Source organism: Polychytrium aggregatum, assembly GCF_025602895.1.
Source record: "Polychytrium aggregatum strain JEL109 chromosome Unknown BJ171scaffold_6, whole genome shotgun sequence".
Taxonomy (NCBI): domain Eukaryota; kingdom Fungi; phylum Chytridiomycota; class Chytridiomycetes; order Polychytriales; genus Polychytrium; species Polychytrium aggregatum.
In genome coordinates, this window is record NW_026516208.1 from 234,912 (window position 1) to 249,838 (window position 14,927).

Sequence of the window (14,927 nt, forward strand, 5' to 3'; positions counted from 1 at the left end):
TGCAGGTGCAAGACGGGATGCCGTGCCGGCGTCGGTGCGGGCTGGTCCAGGAACATGCCGATCGCTGTCGCCGGTTGGCCTGGAGGTTCATTTAATATGTCCCACGTGACGCTCGTTTTTTTGTTTTTTCGCCGCGGTTGGCGGACACGGCGACGGGGCGGAACGGCGTCGACGAGCGCACTTGCGATCCATCTGCCAACCCGACCCTCCACCCGAGCAGCAGCACCACCACCACCAGCAGCACCATGGCTAAGGACAAGACCCCCACGAAGGCCAAGGCCGAGAAGGCCGCCAAGACCGCCGATGCCGATGATGACAAGGAGGCGGTATCATACGAGACCCGGGTGCTCTCCGTGAGCCCGATCGCCCATCCTCTGGCCACCAAGAAGCTGACCAAGAAGCTGCTCAAGACCGTGAAAAAAGGTTCATGTCGGGACAGACTGGCGGTGTTGGCGCTGATTCTATGCGGGTGCCTGTCCGTGTGGCTGCGAGGCACCGGATCGGCCGCGGACGCAAAGCCGGAACGAGTCGTCGCTGTTGTCGATGATCGCGCTTTGCTGCTCGGTGCATCGAGCATTGTATCCGGGGACAGCGACTGCACTGGGCGGACCTGGATGTAGACAGCCGACGGATCTCATGAAGATGGATTCTAACAACGTCTGTGGGACTGCATAGCTGCCAAGTCCAAGAATGTCAAGCGCGGCGTCAAGGAAGTCGTCAAGGGGCTGCGAAAAGGAAGCAAAGGGTAAGCAGCGGCACGGACTGCACGATGCGGCGCGATGATCAGATCTTGTGTGGGATTGTATCAGATCGCATCGTGGGATATCGTATCAGATCGTGTGAGATCAGATGGTGTGGGATCAAGTCGTCCCACATCCGATCGGATATCGGCGGATATCGGAGGATACAAATCTGAGGCTGCAGTGTCTGTCCTCCGGTCTGATGCAAGCCCGCGATGATGTTTGCCGCCCCTGCTCTGAAAGTCGATCGCTGTCCTCGCACCGTCCTGGATCCTAATACTCCCGTTCCCTTTCTTCCATGATCCGTCGAATCGCCAGCGTTGTTGTCATTGCCGGCGACATCTCGCCCATCGATGTCATCACACACGTCCCCGTCCTCTGCGAGGAGGCCGATATCCCATACATCTACGTTCCCTCCAAGGAGGATCTGGGGCTTGCCGGCTCCACCAAGCGACCCACCAGTGTGATCATGGTCGTCAAGAAGGATGCTGCCGAGTACAAGGAGCTGTATGATGAGATTCTGGGTGACGTCAAGGAGCTGAACCAAAAGCTCATCACCACGGTGTAGAGCCCTCGGCATCTCTGGCCTCTGATCCCTCCCTCCCTCCTCTCCCCTCCTCTTCCTTCCCCTATCTAATCCGACTCCTGCCCGCCTCCATATGCATGATCACTCTCGCTATCTCGCTGCTCATCAGAAGAATATATATTTGCAAACGCGATCGCTTGGTCGGCGGCGTCGCTGGTGTCGTCGCTGCACATGGGCGGTGTGGCCCGGCTGCCGCTCTTTCGGACGATCGAGCGGCCCATCCTGCCAACGGGCTCTCGTTTGATGCCTGCACTCGTACGCCAATCTCACCTTGGACTGGCGTTTGCTTGTGGTGTGGGCAGCCAGCCAAATCGTGCGCAGCCACAAGTGGCGACCAAACCCGCTGTCGGTCGGCGAGCGACAGGGAGATTGCAGTGCCTCTGCTGCTGCCGGGCGATTCGTCTCTGCTCCACATCCAGCCAGCACCGTCGGGTTCGTACATCTCTGTTGCTGGCGCCGCCGTCGCTGCTGCCCGAGGCTGTCCGGGTGTTGTCGCAGCACAGGCTCTCATCGGGCTGGCCGATCGGGCAGTATGAGGCCCCCTCCATCCCGTGTTTGCTTACGCCCTATTTTGTATGTTGATCTGCATCGAATCGCCACCCCTCATCCCGGCTTGTTTCTTTGGTAAGCCCACGTAGCCTGCCTCGGCCCAGGAGCGACAAGCATTTGCATTGCCTGCGTCGCCCGTCTCAGCTGCCCGCTGCAACCGGTATCGCCAAGTGCATCCCATCGCCATCGCCATCGTCCTGACAGCGTCTCCGTCTCCACCCGATCCGATCCGCAAGCTCGCGGCCAGCAATACAAGACCCAAGCCGACTGCCAAAGGCTCCTGCTCACCCAGCCCGCTCAGCCCCGCACCCTCCAGCCGCCTGCCGCTCCTGGCTCAGATGAACAGGATATTTGCCGCCTACTCTCGGTTTCTGACCACGCATCGCTATGCGTCGCAGTCAATAACGGCCGGCACGCTGTGGCTTGTGGGCGATATCGTGAGCCAAAAGTTCGATCCGCCGTCACCGCCCGCCCCGATCGGCCAGAAGAATGGTCACTCAACCTCGGCCGAGTTGTCAGCACACTCGACGCCATCGCATTCAAGTGTTGGTCTGTGGGGCATTGACTGGAAGCGAACGCTGACGATGACAACCTTTGGCTTTGTCTTTGCTGGTCCCGCATGTATGTTCATTGCCGCGGTGCCGTCGTGCCTGCGATCGAGGAACCGCTGAGCCGCTTAATTGCAGCGCCTCGATTCCCGGGGCGGTGTCGCCGTCGAAACGCTGGATCCGAGCGGCTCCATCCAGGCCCGCATCCAGCACTCGCATCCAGCACTCGCAACTCTGGACACGAGAACATACCTGTCTCATCCACGCCTCTGCTCTGTGTGGCGCTAGACACTTTTTGGTACCGGCTGCTTGAGGACAAGATCGGCGGATACTTTACTGCAGCGGTAAGCCTCCGGCCTTCTCCTTGCTCGCCGTCCTCGAGCGGCGAATGAGCCCTCTCGCGGACCACATGTGCTTGCTTCATGCACCCGGATTGCTCACATTCGCAGCATTTCGGATGCACTCGCCTCGCGTCTGACCGTCGTCTACTGTGGCCCAATCGAACCTTGCATCGCCGGCAATCCGTATGCCCTCATCATCCAGATCAAGAAGCAGCATCAGAAAACTGTTACGATGAACATATCTAAAACAAACCTGCTGTGGAAAGTCTCGATTGCAAAAGGTTAGCTGCGTCGTGGGCGATGGATGTACCCCGCACCTCCCCCCCCTGAAGAACCACCCTGCTCGCCCACACCGTCGCAGTCAGCGTGATGAGCCCAGAGAGTGTCGCCCACCCAACGGCGTCTCTGGCTGACGTTTCCTGCTCTCAACACATCGCCAAACTGCCCCTGGATGCCACTCGATCACGGTTTTTGCCACTGGATGCCAACCGCACATCGCGTCGCTGAACGAACCGGCCTCAGTCATCGCCGATATTGTCCTCTTTGATGGACCCTACCTGGCATTCTTCTTCATCAGCACCCATCTGATGTCAGGGTCGACCTTCAAGTCTGCGATCGAGCATATGAAGGCCGACATCCTGCCCACGTTCTTCATGGATGTCATCGTTTGGACACCTGTGCAGCTCGCCAACTTCCGATGGATACCTGTGCTCTACCAGCCGGTACGTGCTTGGAACACACTTTCGTTCTCAGTCCTGGAGGCGCTCCGCCCGGCTGCTCTGTTGTGGTTGGGCAATCTTGGATCCGTGTGGCTTTGTGTGCTGACGGCCATTTCTTTGGGTATCTCCCGGCTATCTTCTCGGCTGCATGGACTGGTCTATGCCTCTGTAGGTGCTTGTGAACTCGGTAAATGTCGGCTGGAACGCCTACTTGAGCTATGTCAAACACCGGGAGGCCCCTGCCAAGGCTACATCAGAAAAGTAGCTGTGTGCCACCCAAGTCTGCTCCATCTGCCCACCCTCCGTCGTCGTGGGAGGGGAGAGGGGCGGCCGGATGTCTCTGGATACTCTCGGTGTTAGGCGATGGTGTTGAATCGCCAAGTACCGGGGCCACCAAATGCCGAGCACCTCTATCGAGGCCGGTCAAGATCGTGTTGCTGGATTGCACACATGTCGCGGGTCTCTGAGAGAGACATGGATCGAGACACTTCGTAGAATACATTGTCCAAGTGACCAACGGCGTTGGAATGCCGCAAAGCACATGTGCGATGGCCGGCGGGGAGTCGCCAAGGCCGACGATCGCTCCGCATGGCTCGAATCCATGGCATGCGGACCCGGTTCCTCGGTGCTGAACCGATGCATCGGTCTCTGCTCTTGTCCTTGGGGCGGTGCTTCAATCTCATCTTGGCGATCGCTGCGAGCCCCTCCCCAGCAGCAGCATCCATGGATTCCCTTCGAGTCTATCAAAGCGACGATGATTCCAGCAATACCGAACATGCCGGCGATACCAGCGATGCCGCCCGTCCCAGCAACCGGCCTCCATTAGCTCCGTCGTTACCCTTGGCTCGCCAACCGCCAGCGAGCGCCGATCTTGGTCGGACACCACGGACTCTGCTCGAACGGCTGCCAGAACCATTGTTCGGGAATGCCGATCCACAAGAGACCAACGCCGCCATAGCAGCACACCCTTCGATCGCCCGGCACACCCTGGCCATGGCAAGCGCACATTCGCTCCAGCCCTCTCCTCAGAAACAAAGATACCCGACCTGCCTTCAGCCAGCACCAGCAGCACCAGCAGCACCAGCAGCACCAGCAGCACCAGCAATCCCCGAGCAACACTCGCCCAACTACCGATCCGTGCACAATCTCAAACGCTCCAGGATAGATGAACCGCCGCGGGAGCTGCGACCCTACACCTCCAAGAGAAGCCAGTCTCGCCAGAGCCAACCGCAAGTCACCAGTGCGTCTCGCAACAGCCATATCCGAGACGGAGGGCATGGGTGTGGTTCGCGTTGGCCATGTCGCATCCTTGATTCGATGCTGATTGTCCCTCCTCTGGATCGTTGCCAGCCGCGGACCATGCATCGACCGGTTCGCTTTCCCTCGAGCTCGCAGAGGACAGCCAGTCTGGAGAGCATGGGCCGTTGATCAAGAAATATTTGGGCGATCACGATTCGGCCGGCTCAGAATTACCGCGGACCGTCGGCCTGTTGCTGGAGGGACACACCAAGGGTGTCAACCGACTGGCATGGCATCCTCGAGGTCAGTAGTTGACGATACTCTGACCGTCGAGCAGGTTTCGTCGCCAGAGGTGCCGGCGGCGTTGGAGATATTAACCGTGCTTGTGTTTCAAAAAAGGGTCGCTGTTGGCGTCTGCATCTCAGGACGGCACAGTGTTTCTCTGGGACTTCATGAATGGCAAATCGCCCACCCTGTCGATCCGCCACGACGGTGAGTTTCGGCATTGACCAATCCAAGCTGCCCACACGACCGATCGGTTCATGCAGCTCAACGCAGCCCGACTCTTTGCCACAGCGTCCGTCAAAGATCTGACCTGGAGTCCGGATGGAAGTGTACTTGCAAGCATAGGATTCAGCAAGAGGCTTCTGCAAACAGATGTCTGCACGGGGGCCACTCTGTTCGTAAGTAGTCGATGAAATGTCTCTCGAGGCGATCGGCCGGCTCGATAGAGGCCGGATCGGGGAGTATGGCCGAGCACGGCTCTGTAGCAGCAGCAAGTATCTGCCGATGGAACCAAACATTGCTGACGCCTTACCATTCCCACCATGGTCCGATGCGCTGGTCCGTGCTCCAGACAGCCGAGCATGCCGACTATGGGACCTGCGTCAGATTTCATCCAAGAAATCCCAACCTCCTTCTGTCGGGCACCGTCGGATCCGGGCTGATGCTGTGGGATACTCGGATATCAAGCAACTGGTAGGACTATGGCTGCCGCTCTGCCGACTCGACCAAGAGCCACGATACAGTGACTTGACTTCTCCCTCTCCCTCTCTCTCTCTCTCCTGACATACGGCTCGCACTCAGCCAGCGGCGCTTCCAAGGAAACTTTGGCCAAGTCCATGCTGTCGAGTTTGTGCCCGACGGCACCAAGTTCATCTCGACGGCGGATGTGCTGCGGCGGAATGCAGCCGACAAAGGCCTCGTCGTCTGGGACATTGAAACGGTAGGTAGATAGGCAGGCTGTGGAGATGTCGGGAATATAAAATCGATCGACGCTGAGCGTCCAGGTTGGGTGCCATAAAGCAGCACACACTCTCTTGTCTCCCAGCATGGACAGAAAATCGAGTACGCACATTCAAGCACTGACCGCCAGTACCCACCCACAGCCCACGGTGCTGTTCTCTTCGCTGTATCTGGAGGCGTATTCATGCCCATCGATCCGAATCCACCCCCATGAGCAACAGTTTGTCGCACTCTCGAACGGCAACTATGTTATGGCTTTTGGGCTGAAGCCACCATTCAAGCAAATCAAGTCGAGGGTAAGGCGAGGATACAAGCCGCCGTGAACATTTGAATTCCTGGGAGTTACTTTGGGATCTAGGCTGCCACACAAGCACAGTACTCACGGCTTCGGCTCCTGACTTTTTCTGGGCGCGATGTCGTGTCTGCTCCAGCGCTTCTCTGGACAGTCGGTCGACGCCTTCCCGATCCAGGTTGCGTTTTCTCCGTCAGGGGCGACCATGTCAAGCGGCTGTTCCTCGGGAAATCTGGTGTTCTGGAGGTGGAGACAAAAGCCGCAAGATCGCAGGAATCGGCAAGAGCCAGCGGAACCAGAGAAGGTCGTTCGGCACGGACACGACGGACCATCGATCCAGTTTGAATGGCGGCCGACCGTCCATGTGGCATCCAAAGTCGTTGGCGCCAGCTGTGGCTGGAGCGATGGGACAGTCAAGCTGTGGCAGTAGGCATTGTGCCCCCCCTCCCACTCATAGAAGGGATTACAGGCAATCCAATAAAAAACGGGACACCCAGGGTTTTGACCATTCATCGAATATTTTGTTACCCAATGTTATCGCGCGCTGGCCATGACCATTCGCCACACATCCGACTTTCGCACCGCCGCATTGCGATGCTACGCCCTCATCCATAGCCTGCGTAAGGTCGCCTCCATATTCAGTGTATCCAAGAGCACCATCCATCGATGGCACCGAGGATGCAAGCTGGATGACCCATCCCGGGTCCCAGCTCGCAGATCCACTTCGAGCAGGCATGTCCAGTCATTCGCACCCTGATTGAACAGGACCCGTTCCAGACTGGTCCTGTGTTGCGATGCAAGCTCGAGTCCATCCTCCAGAGGAAAGTATCACTCTCACTCTGCCACACTGCCATCCAGCGAGCAGGTCTCTCACACAAGAGGGCAACACACCTCTACAAGTCCAAGCGACTAGATGAGCGAGTGGCACAGTTCAGGGACCAGGCCCGCTCCATTGACCCACGACGGCTCGTTTTTGTCGACGAGACAGGGATCAGGAAATCCATTTTCCCTCTCTACGGATACTCACCGAAGGGTGCTCCGCTTCGCCAGCGCAATCACATGAAACACAAGTCTGTCTCGGCTGCATTTGCCATCAACCACTCTGGTGTGCTGCATCGCATGTACATCCCCACATCATTCAAGACACACTCGATGGTCGAGTTCTTTGAGCGAGCGACCTTCCCAGACGACTCTGTGATTGTGATGGACAATGTCAGCATGCACAAGACAAGGACTGTCCTGGACTGCATCGAGCGCCGAGGATGGTCAGTGATCTTCACCCCACCTGCCTCGCCCGACTTCAATCCCATCGAGAACTTCTTTGGGATTGTGAAGCATCAGTACAGGAAGGCAGCAGCGCTGAATGCCTCCGAGGGGTTCAGGATCGGGATGGTGACCCTGTTTGAGTCCGCCGTGCGGAGGGTGCTTCCAGATGTCTTCCCACGGCTGATTGAGCGAGCGATGCGCTTCTGGGGTTGAGTTCCCTCCAATCAAGCCGCCGTTTTCGCGTTCACATCCCTGGCTTGAACCTCTCGGCGATTTTTGAACAGGGTCACTTCCCCAACCAGCCCGCGCAGACGGGTTCCTGCTCTCGGGTATAAATGCCACACCTTCGTCCTGCTGCTTTCTTCCCTCATCTCGCCTTGATCTGATCATCGCGCTATTGTACGATAAAAAAAAGTCTCTGCTCTGACCAGTACCACTGGCAGGCATCCAGCATCCTCTGTCCCCATGCCTCCGAAGCGCAAGGGTGCCGGTGATGGCCAGCCTCGGCCACCCAGGCCCAAGAAAGCCAAGTCACAGTCGGAGCCTGTCTCTGGTTCGTATTCTGACCCCACGCATGCTTGGTCGTCTGTTGCTCCGTCGCTCACCACCACTGCTTCTGCAGATCCAATGGATGTCGATCCCACCGAGCCTGGTCCATCTACTTCCTCGAGTACCGGCAAGCGATGTCGCCAGTGCGATGGCACCGATCACGAACGCTGCAACACTAGCAAGTGTCCAAAATATCACCCCCTCAAGAGTTCTGTCCTCCCACTCGTGGATGGAAGGTCATCCGCCCCTCAGTTCAGCTGCTTCAAGCAGACGATGGATGGCTGTTGTCTCAATCCCGCTCTCCGCGACAAGATCCAGGCCACCGTCGAGGCCATGACCCAGATCCAGTTCGAGGCATCCAGGCTGCTCAACCTGCACATCCTCCGGTGCATCGAGCAGGATCTTCCCGTCCCCGTCATCTCCAAGTCCACCCCTGCTTTCATCCGCCAATGCTTCAAGATCGTCCAGGACGGTGCCCTCTCCCCGACCGGGGACAACGAGAAATACAACGAGCATCTGGTCGCTTCCTTTCGCGACTACCAGACCACTCGGCACGCAGACCTGCCTCCGGCCCCTCGTCTGCCTGATGGTGCACACAGTCAGCTTCTCACACTGGCTGTCAATGCCTATGCCACCAACTGCACCACCCACCTCGACCTGGCCTACTGGCGACTCCTTCGCCGCTTCTGCGCTGCCGTCTTCCCAGCCAACAAGCATAAGCACGAAGCCATCGAGGCCTGTCTCGAGCTCTTCGAGAAACCAGGGCAGACTCCACCCAAGGCCGATCTCGAGTTCATCTATCCAGACTTTGGCCACGTCCTGGACGAGTTTCGGTACAGCAGCGACCAGGACCGCTTCCGGGCCCTCCACCGCCTCTCACACCATGTGGGAATCCTCGCCCGGGACAAGATGGTCGACAATGTCCACAAGTGGATCGACTGTGACATGCCCGCCCTCCGAGTCACCGAGCTGCAGCGCCAGGCCAAGCTGGACAGGCTCACTACCCAAGGCATTCCCTCCGACGACAAGAGGTTCGCCACGGCCAAGTCTGAGCTCGGCACCACCAAGGCCAAGATCAACAAGCTGGCCGCCAGGATCAACTGGGCCCTCAAGCAGCTCGCTCTTGACACTCCTCCGTCCGTGTGCACGATGGTCCCTCTGTGCACAGCCAAGGCCAAGTATGTCAAGATCGACACCGTCACTCTCTGGAATCTCCTTGGTCCAAAGAAACGCCTTGGACTCACCAGGGACAAGCTCAAGGAACAAGGTGATGACGGTGTCAACAACCAGGATCGTCTCTGGCGCAGTTGCTTCAAGCTGCGTAGTTCCCTCTTCCGTGACCGGGATATCAATCACAAGCTGTTCAACTACGAGATCAGCACCGATGGCATTGGATGCACCATCGGTCTCGTCAAGTTTGTGCGTCGAACCGATCGCACCGAGACCATCGAGCCTCCTCCGACCGCCGAGCAGCGCATCCAGGCCCACATCGGAGACCCAGACCCCAACCGCACCACTTGGATTGGAATCGACCCAGGCGTCGGCTCCATCTTCACGGCGGTCATCCAAGCACCGGGCCAACAAGACGAGGTGGTCTCATTCTCCAATGGCCACTACCAGCACATGTGTGGCCATACGTCCAACACCAAGTGGCACAACACCATGAAGTATCGACTCGATATCGAGACCTGGATGTCGACCACCCCCTCGCCCAAGGTGTCGTCCTCGGAGGCCTTCAAGGTCCATCTCACCCATGTCCTGCAACCGGAGCTTCGGGTGCAGCTCGACTTCCACCTTGGCAAGAAGGCCCGTCACCATCGCTTCATGGGCCACAAGAGGCGCCAAGTGGCCGTCGACAGGATGTGCAAGGCCGTCCTGAAGCACGCCCCGATACGGACCGATGTGGTGATCGCCTTTGGCAATGCATCATGGCGACAGGGCAAGGGCTATGCATCCAGCCCTCGGAGGCAGCGGTTTGCTCGGTACTTTGAGCAATTCGAGCACCACCGACGCCGTCCCAATCACCATCATGGAAGTGTCAAGGTGGCCTCGACGAACGAGTTCAACACCTCACAGGTGTGCTCCAAGTGCCTGGAGCCAGTTCGGTTGGAAGGACTCGATGCGCCCAGTGTTGCGAATTCCCACTTTGTCAGGAGCTGCAAGAATCCCAGCTGCCGGACAGTGTGGAATCGCGACGTCAATGCGGCGCGCAACATGATCATAGTATGCAAGTCGATTGTGGAGATCGGAGAGCGACCGGTGGTCTTCACTCGGAGGCTACCAAAGTGATCTGTTTTATTTCTTGTGGCTTTGCTTGACGCAAGCACAGCACATACTACATGTTCATGGAAACGGCTATATTGTCCCGTTTTTTTCTGAATAAAGTGTAGCGCAGATCGATATCAATTTGGAACTGTACAGGACCTACAATGGCCAAAAATTGACTGGAATGCCGAACGAGACTGCCGTCGTCCGAGATGCGAATGCAAGCTGGATGTCAGTGCCAAACGAGTGACCCATTAGTGGCGAGCACCACTCATGTGATTATCGAACTCGGTCACGGAATACAGTATCCGACTGTCTCGACTCTGGCTATTGCCTTTTTTTCTCTATCTCTAGAGGAGCTGTATTACTCGGAGAAATGACCAAGACAAAATGGAGGGGATGTCTACTGTGTTAGGGTGTCTGGGGTCGCCTTGAGCCGCGACGCCAAAGTGCGATGCATGTGCGAACGAGGATGCGTGTGTATGTATGGGAAGCATGGCTGTGCGAGAGGCGAGGAGGCAATGTAAATCGGAATCATCGAGAATGATCGTGGCGCGGGGGAAGTAGGGGCGAGAAAGGATGAGGGGAGGGCTAAGGGAGACTGGTGTGTAGTATAACAGTTCGATGTGCTTGCATTCATGTTTTCAGAGTGTCAGAGGTGCAAGGTCGTTTGGCGAAGAAGGGAAAGCAACGAATGAGCGAGAGCCATCCATGGGCGGCTTGCGGAATATTGATATGAACTTGGCAAGCCGAAGCCTACTATCCGTGAAGGCAGTCTTGGTTTGCCTCCGCAGCCGTTCACCATGGTCGAAGGGCCGAGTCTTTCTGGACAGGATCATGGCTATCAAGAGACGCGATGCCCTGTGACGGCGCCGAGTGATGGCTGCCGACACCGCTCGGAGAGGAGCCAAAGGGCGTCGATCCATGGCCCTCGGTAGAATCCAGCAGGCAGATAGGGTTGAGGCCGACCGGCGATCCAAGCAACAGCGACGGTGCCTCGCCGGCGACCTCGTGGGAGCTCGGCCCCAGCGATCCAAAGTCGAGCTGGCCCCGAGACTGCTGGTGTGTATCTGCTGTCGATGGCGAGCCCTCCCCAGAGCCGGCCGAGAAGTGAATGCGGCCTTGGATCTGTGCCTGGGCAAGGAGGTCCCTGCAGCTGGCAATCTGCTCCTCGAGCTCCTTGGTCTTGCTCATCAGCTGTGCGTTCTCCTTTGTCAACAGCGCCGAATGCTCTTCCATCTCACTGATCCAGACCTTCTTCTTGATCCGGCACCGCGAGGCAGACACACGGTTGCGCAACCGCTTGAGGGTCTTGCGGTCCATCTTGGCTGTGGCGACAATGTTTGTGGGCTGACCCTGGCCGCGAGTGCGCTTGGTTTGCTGCTGCTGTTGCTGCTGCTGCTGTTGTTGCTGGGAGGCCAATTGGGGTGGAATAGGAAGTTTCGCTATGCCTTCAGGTCCGTGTGGGAAGGGAGGCACATTTGCGATGTTGGGAAGGCTCGGCAGGCTCGGCAGGCTTGGGAGACTTGGTAAGCTGGGGAGACTCGTTAAGCCGCCGATAGCCCCGGGGATGCTCTGGCCGGCCTTGCGACTGCCGCGGACTGGCTTCTTGTCAAAGTCTCCAGGCGAGAGGACGCCTCGTGGTCCGCCGAGCATGCTGTCCATCAAACCACCGATCCCGACGAGTCCTCGACCCATGGCTTCGATCGTGGGAAAAGTGTTGCCGTGGCTGTCGGGGTTGCTGATGCCGGCCATGCCACCGCCAGCTATGCCCGAGATGCCGCTTCCGAGGCCAGCCACCATGTCGTTCATGGGACCAAGGCCGAGCATCATGCCGCCCATGCCGCCCATGTTGGCTGAGCTACCACCGAGGTTGTTCAGCACGACGCTGCTGAGGCTGCCGATAGAGCTCAGGCCGGACATGCCGCCCATGCCGTTGATGCTGCTGTCGCCGCTACCGATGGACTTGAGGCCGCGCGGAAGGCCTACCATCATGCCCGGGCTTGTATTGTCGATGAGAGAAGGATTCATCATGCCGTAGGACTCGCTCCTCATCATGTACGGGAACCCGGTCGAGTTGGCATCGGACATGGCGAAGGGGTGTGAGCCGCGACTCTCAGGCAGCATTGGGTGCATGCTCATGGTGGTCATGGGCGATATCAGATGGGCGTTGGCATGCGCTACGAGCCCGTCGACTCTTTCCTTTTCGTCATCGTGGATGTATTCGGCAAACTCCCCGTCATAGTCATAGGAGGGCTGCATCCAGTCGGCGTAGTTCACGCCGGCACAGGAGGCCAGGGTATCGTTGTTGCTGCCGCGATGCTTCTCGTGGTGGGTGGCAGCGACAACGGCGGCGGCATGTGCGGCCGCCGAGACCGTCAGATGGTTGGGGTACGCCCCATAGAGATCATAGCGATAAGGGGTTTTCAACTTGTCATAGTATCCGGGGTAGCCGACATCGCTCCGACCGTGGCCGGGTCCATCCATCATGCCGACGTCCGACGAACTGCATCGTCGAGGCTCTCGAACAGGAGCCGGGGTATTTTGTCGCTCGGATGGGTACTCGTGGAAGCCGTAGTAGTCGGCGGATGTTGGGATGGGCGGTGGGTTGATATTTGGGTCGTAGCCTGATGCGTGAGACGGCGACGACTTGTTCAGCAAGTGTCGCAAATGATCTGGAGGCCATAGCAAGGGATGCAGGCCTCCACCCGTCGGCGAGGTATGCCCTCTACGGGACAGGGATACGATGGCTCGCGCTGCTACATGAGCGCAAAGCACAAGCGCTGGACGAGAGACCCTCACTGACTCACCGCCTTGCACAGCGTAGGCGCTGGAGATGTGGGGATAGTGGCACAGGTCTTTGATGCCTCCCCGCATCATGTGGCCCTTGTAGTCCGAGTCGCCCATAGATTACCGACGGCGGGATGCTGTGTGCAGACTGGATCAGCATGCGCAAGGCCCAGCTTATCCACGTGGCTGTCTCAAAAGGGCGATCTGTCGACTTGATCCCGTAATTTATCGACAGTACGCACGGTATCCTGGGCCGAGTGCGATCCTGGTGGATGGGATATGCGGCGCTGTGCCTGTCCCATTTCCAGAGCAGCAGCGCGGGGCCGGCCTTACCGGTGGTGGGTCCGGTGTGTCGTTGAATGTGGTGTGAGAGGAGGAGACGTGGGGGTGTAGATGGTTGGGTTCGAGCTGGACAGAGCGTCAGCCAAGGGTGAGATATCTATTCGCGTATATGAGCACCACGATCGATAATGTCCTCTGCTGCGGCCTCACAGTAGCGAAGGGACGAACGAGCCGATGGCAAAGCTGCATCGGAGAGAATGGCTTACCTGAGACCACAGAGCGAGCTTTTGGGCAGGTCTTGTTGCTCAACACGGATTCAGGGCTACTGAAATACACCAGAGCGCAGGAAACGGAAGGGTGCAGGGTCGCGAACGCGTGAGAACGGGGTTGTGGCGACGAACGGCTTCTTGGTAAACGAAGGGACAATGGCACCAAAAGCCAGCGTGCATGAGTGCGCGGGGGCACATGAGAAGAGAGATGCTCCAACTCGACAGAGACTGCCAGGGTCACGGCTTTCTCCAAAGGAGGGCTTTTCCGGGGGCATGATGGGGTGCGACTGTTGGCATGGGATGGTTTCGACGAGTCCCACTCTCGAGGTGATTCAAAAGGGAGAATATGATGCGGCTCTGAAGCTTGACCCGTGACAAAGATCCCACACGTACGTCAAGACACCCACCAACGATCACGGCTGACAGAGGATGCAAGATGTACAGACTCGAGTGGTGGTCGGGGGGGGGCGATTGGGAGGATCTGGTGGGAAAGAGAAGTGAGCCTAAATCAGTGACGGAGGCTGATTTGACGGTGATGGTGGTGATGGTGATGGTGATGGTGAGGGGGAGGCAAGGGCGTGGTCGGACCACAATGTGGAAACCGAATGAGGGGACTGTGCAAATCCTCCCTGCAACGAGCTCGCGGGTGAATGCCGGTGCCCGAAAAAAATGTCCCGCGCGCAGTTAAGACTGTGTTGGAAGGGTGCAAAGGATGGCGGCAAACATCGAGTGCAGGTTCAAAGGAAGAGTGGCGAATAAAGAGAGCCCTTCAACGGAAAACATATCCGAGAAGGCGACCGGAAAGCGCAAGACGCGGTACATTTGGAATCTGATCGATGGCGCATGCTGCCACAGATGGCCAAGGCGAGATAGCGGAACGAAAGGAAGTGACGGGTGTCTGGAGGGAGGGGTGCCGCGCTCGTCGGCAGCGCAAGCATGCCGACGAATTGCCTCGGGGCTCGTTCAGCCAAAGGAACAGAGGAGGCGGCGATAGTCAAAGACGGCATTGTGGCAGATGCTTGGAGCACAGCTGAAAGCCTCGGAGATATCTGGATCGCCAGGAAGCCCTGTCAGCGCCGACAGATGGTCCATGTGCTTACCTTGGGCGAGGCGAGTGATCGCGCTTGATAGTATGCAGCAGCCCGTGCAGCAAAAGGATGAAGACAACCTCGATCCAGAACGGACAAAGCAAAGACCGATGCCCACCGGGTCAAGGCCGAGGGGCGGTTGGAGGAAACAGATGTCCA

General features: G+C 58.0%; 4 protein-coding genes across 4 annotated transcripts; 3 read left to right on the plus strand and 1 right to left on the minus strand.

Moving 5' to 3' along the window:
- The first annotated feature begins 164 nt into the window (after window positions 1–164).
- On the plus strand, window positions 165–1,459 carry BJ171DRAFT_455768 (50S ribosomal protein L30e-like protein). The gene is made up of 3 exons (XM_053108291.1): window positions 165–423; window positions 676–745; window positions 1,059–1,459. Exons 1-3 carry the CDS (start codon window positions 246–248, stop codon window positions 1,306–1,308), a joined length of 498 nt encoding a protein of 165 aa, XP_052969889.1. The 5' UTR covers window positions 165–245; the 3' UTR covers window positions 1,309–1,459.
- A 1,014-nt stretch (window positions 1,460–2,473) lies between these two features.
- BJ171DRAFT_491540 (uncharacterized protein) lies at window positions 2,474–4,023 on the plus strand. The gene is made up of 4 exons (XM_053109742.1): window positions 2,474–2,767; window positions 2,967–3,045; window positions 3,287–3,486; window positions 3,656–4,023. Exons 1-4 carry the CDS (start codon window positions 2,495–2,497, stop codon window positions 3,746–3,748), a joined length of 645 nt encoding a protein of 214 aa, XP_052969890.1. The 5' UTR covers window positions 2,474–2,494; the 3' UTR covers window positions 3,749–4,023.
- Window positions 4,024–4,151: 128 nt separating this feature from the next.
- On the plus strand, window positions 4,152–6,767 carry BJ171DRAFT_491542 (WD40-repeat-containing domain protein). Its single transcript, XM_053109743.1, is given in 9 exon segments — window positions 4,152–4,557; window positions 4,576–4,723; window positions 4,834–5,025; window positions 5,122–5,214; window positions 5,299–5,405; window positions 5,579–5,700; window positions 5,809–5,947; window positions 6,111–6,263; window positions 6,399–6,767. The coding sequence occupies 9 exon segments, from the start codon at window positions 4,207–4,209 to the stop codon at window positions 6,687–6,689; spliced, it is 1,596 nt and encodes a 531-aa protein (XP_052969891.1). The 5' UTR covers window positions 4,152–4,206; the 3' UTR covers window positions 6,690–6,767.
- A 4,370-nt stretch (window positions 6,768–11,137) lies between these two features.
- BJ171DRAFT_636128 (uncharacterized protein) lies at window positions 11,138–13,246 on the minus strand (the record flags this gene model as incomplete). The annotated part of the gene is made up of 2 exons (XM_053115705.1): window positions 11,138–13,014; window positions 13,150–13,246. The coding sequence occupies 2 exons, from the start codon at window positions 13,244–13,246 to the stop codon at window positions 11,138–11,140; spliced, it is 1,974 nt and encodes a 657-aa protein (XP_052969892.1).
- Between the last annotated feature and the right edge of the window lie 1,681 nt (window positions 13,247–14,927).

Coding starts and splice junctions, on each gene's coding strand:
- BJ171DRAFT_455768 (XM_053108291.1), top strand. CDS start 246: ATGGCTAAGGACAAGACCCCCACGAAGGCCAAGGCCGAGAAGGCCGCC. Junction 424..675: donor GCTCAAGACCGTGAAAAAAG/GTTCATGTCGGG, acceptor GGGACTGCATAG/CTGCCAAGTCCAAGAATGTC. Junction 746..1,058: donor CTGCGAAAAGGAAGCAAAGG/GTAAGCAGCGGC, acceptor TCGAATCGCCAG/CGTTGTTGTCATTGCCGGCG.
- BJ171DRAFT_491540 (XM_053109742.1), top strand. CDS start 2,495: ATGTATGTTCATTGCCGCGGTGCCGTCGTGCCTGCGATCGAGGAACCG. Junction 3,046..3,286: donor GAAAGTCTCGATTGCAAAAG/GTTAGCTGCGTC, acceptor AACCGGCCTCAG/TCATCGCCGATATTGTCCTC. Junction 3,487..3,655: donor TACCTGTGCTCTACCAGCCG/GTACGTGCTTGG, acceptor ATGCCTCTGTAG/GTGCTTGTGAACTCGGTAAA.
- BJ171DRAFT_491542 (XM_053109743.1), top strand. CDS start 4,207: ATGGATTCCCTTCGAGTCTATCAAAGCGACGATGATTCCAGCAATACC. Junction 5,215..5,298: donor CCTGTCGATCCGCCACGACG/GTGAGTTTCGGC, acceptor TCTTTGCCACAG/CGTCCGTCAAAGATCTGACC. Junction 5,406..5,578: donor GCACGGGGGCCACTCTGTTC/GTAAGTAGTCGA, acceptor TCCGTGCTCCAG/ACAGCCGAGCATGCCGACTA.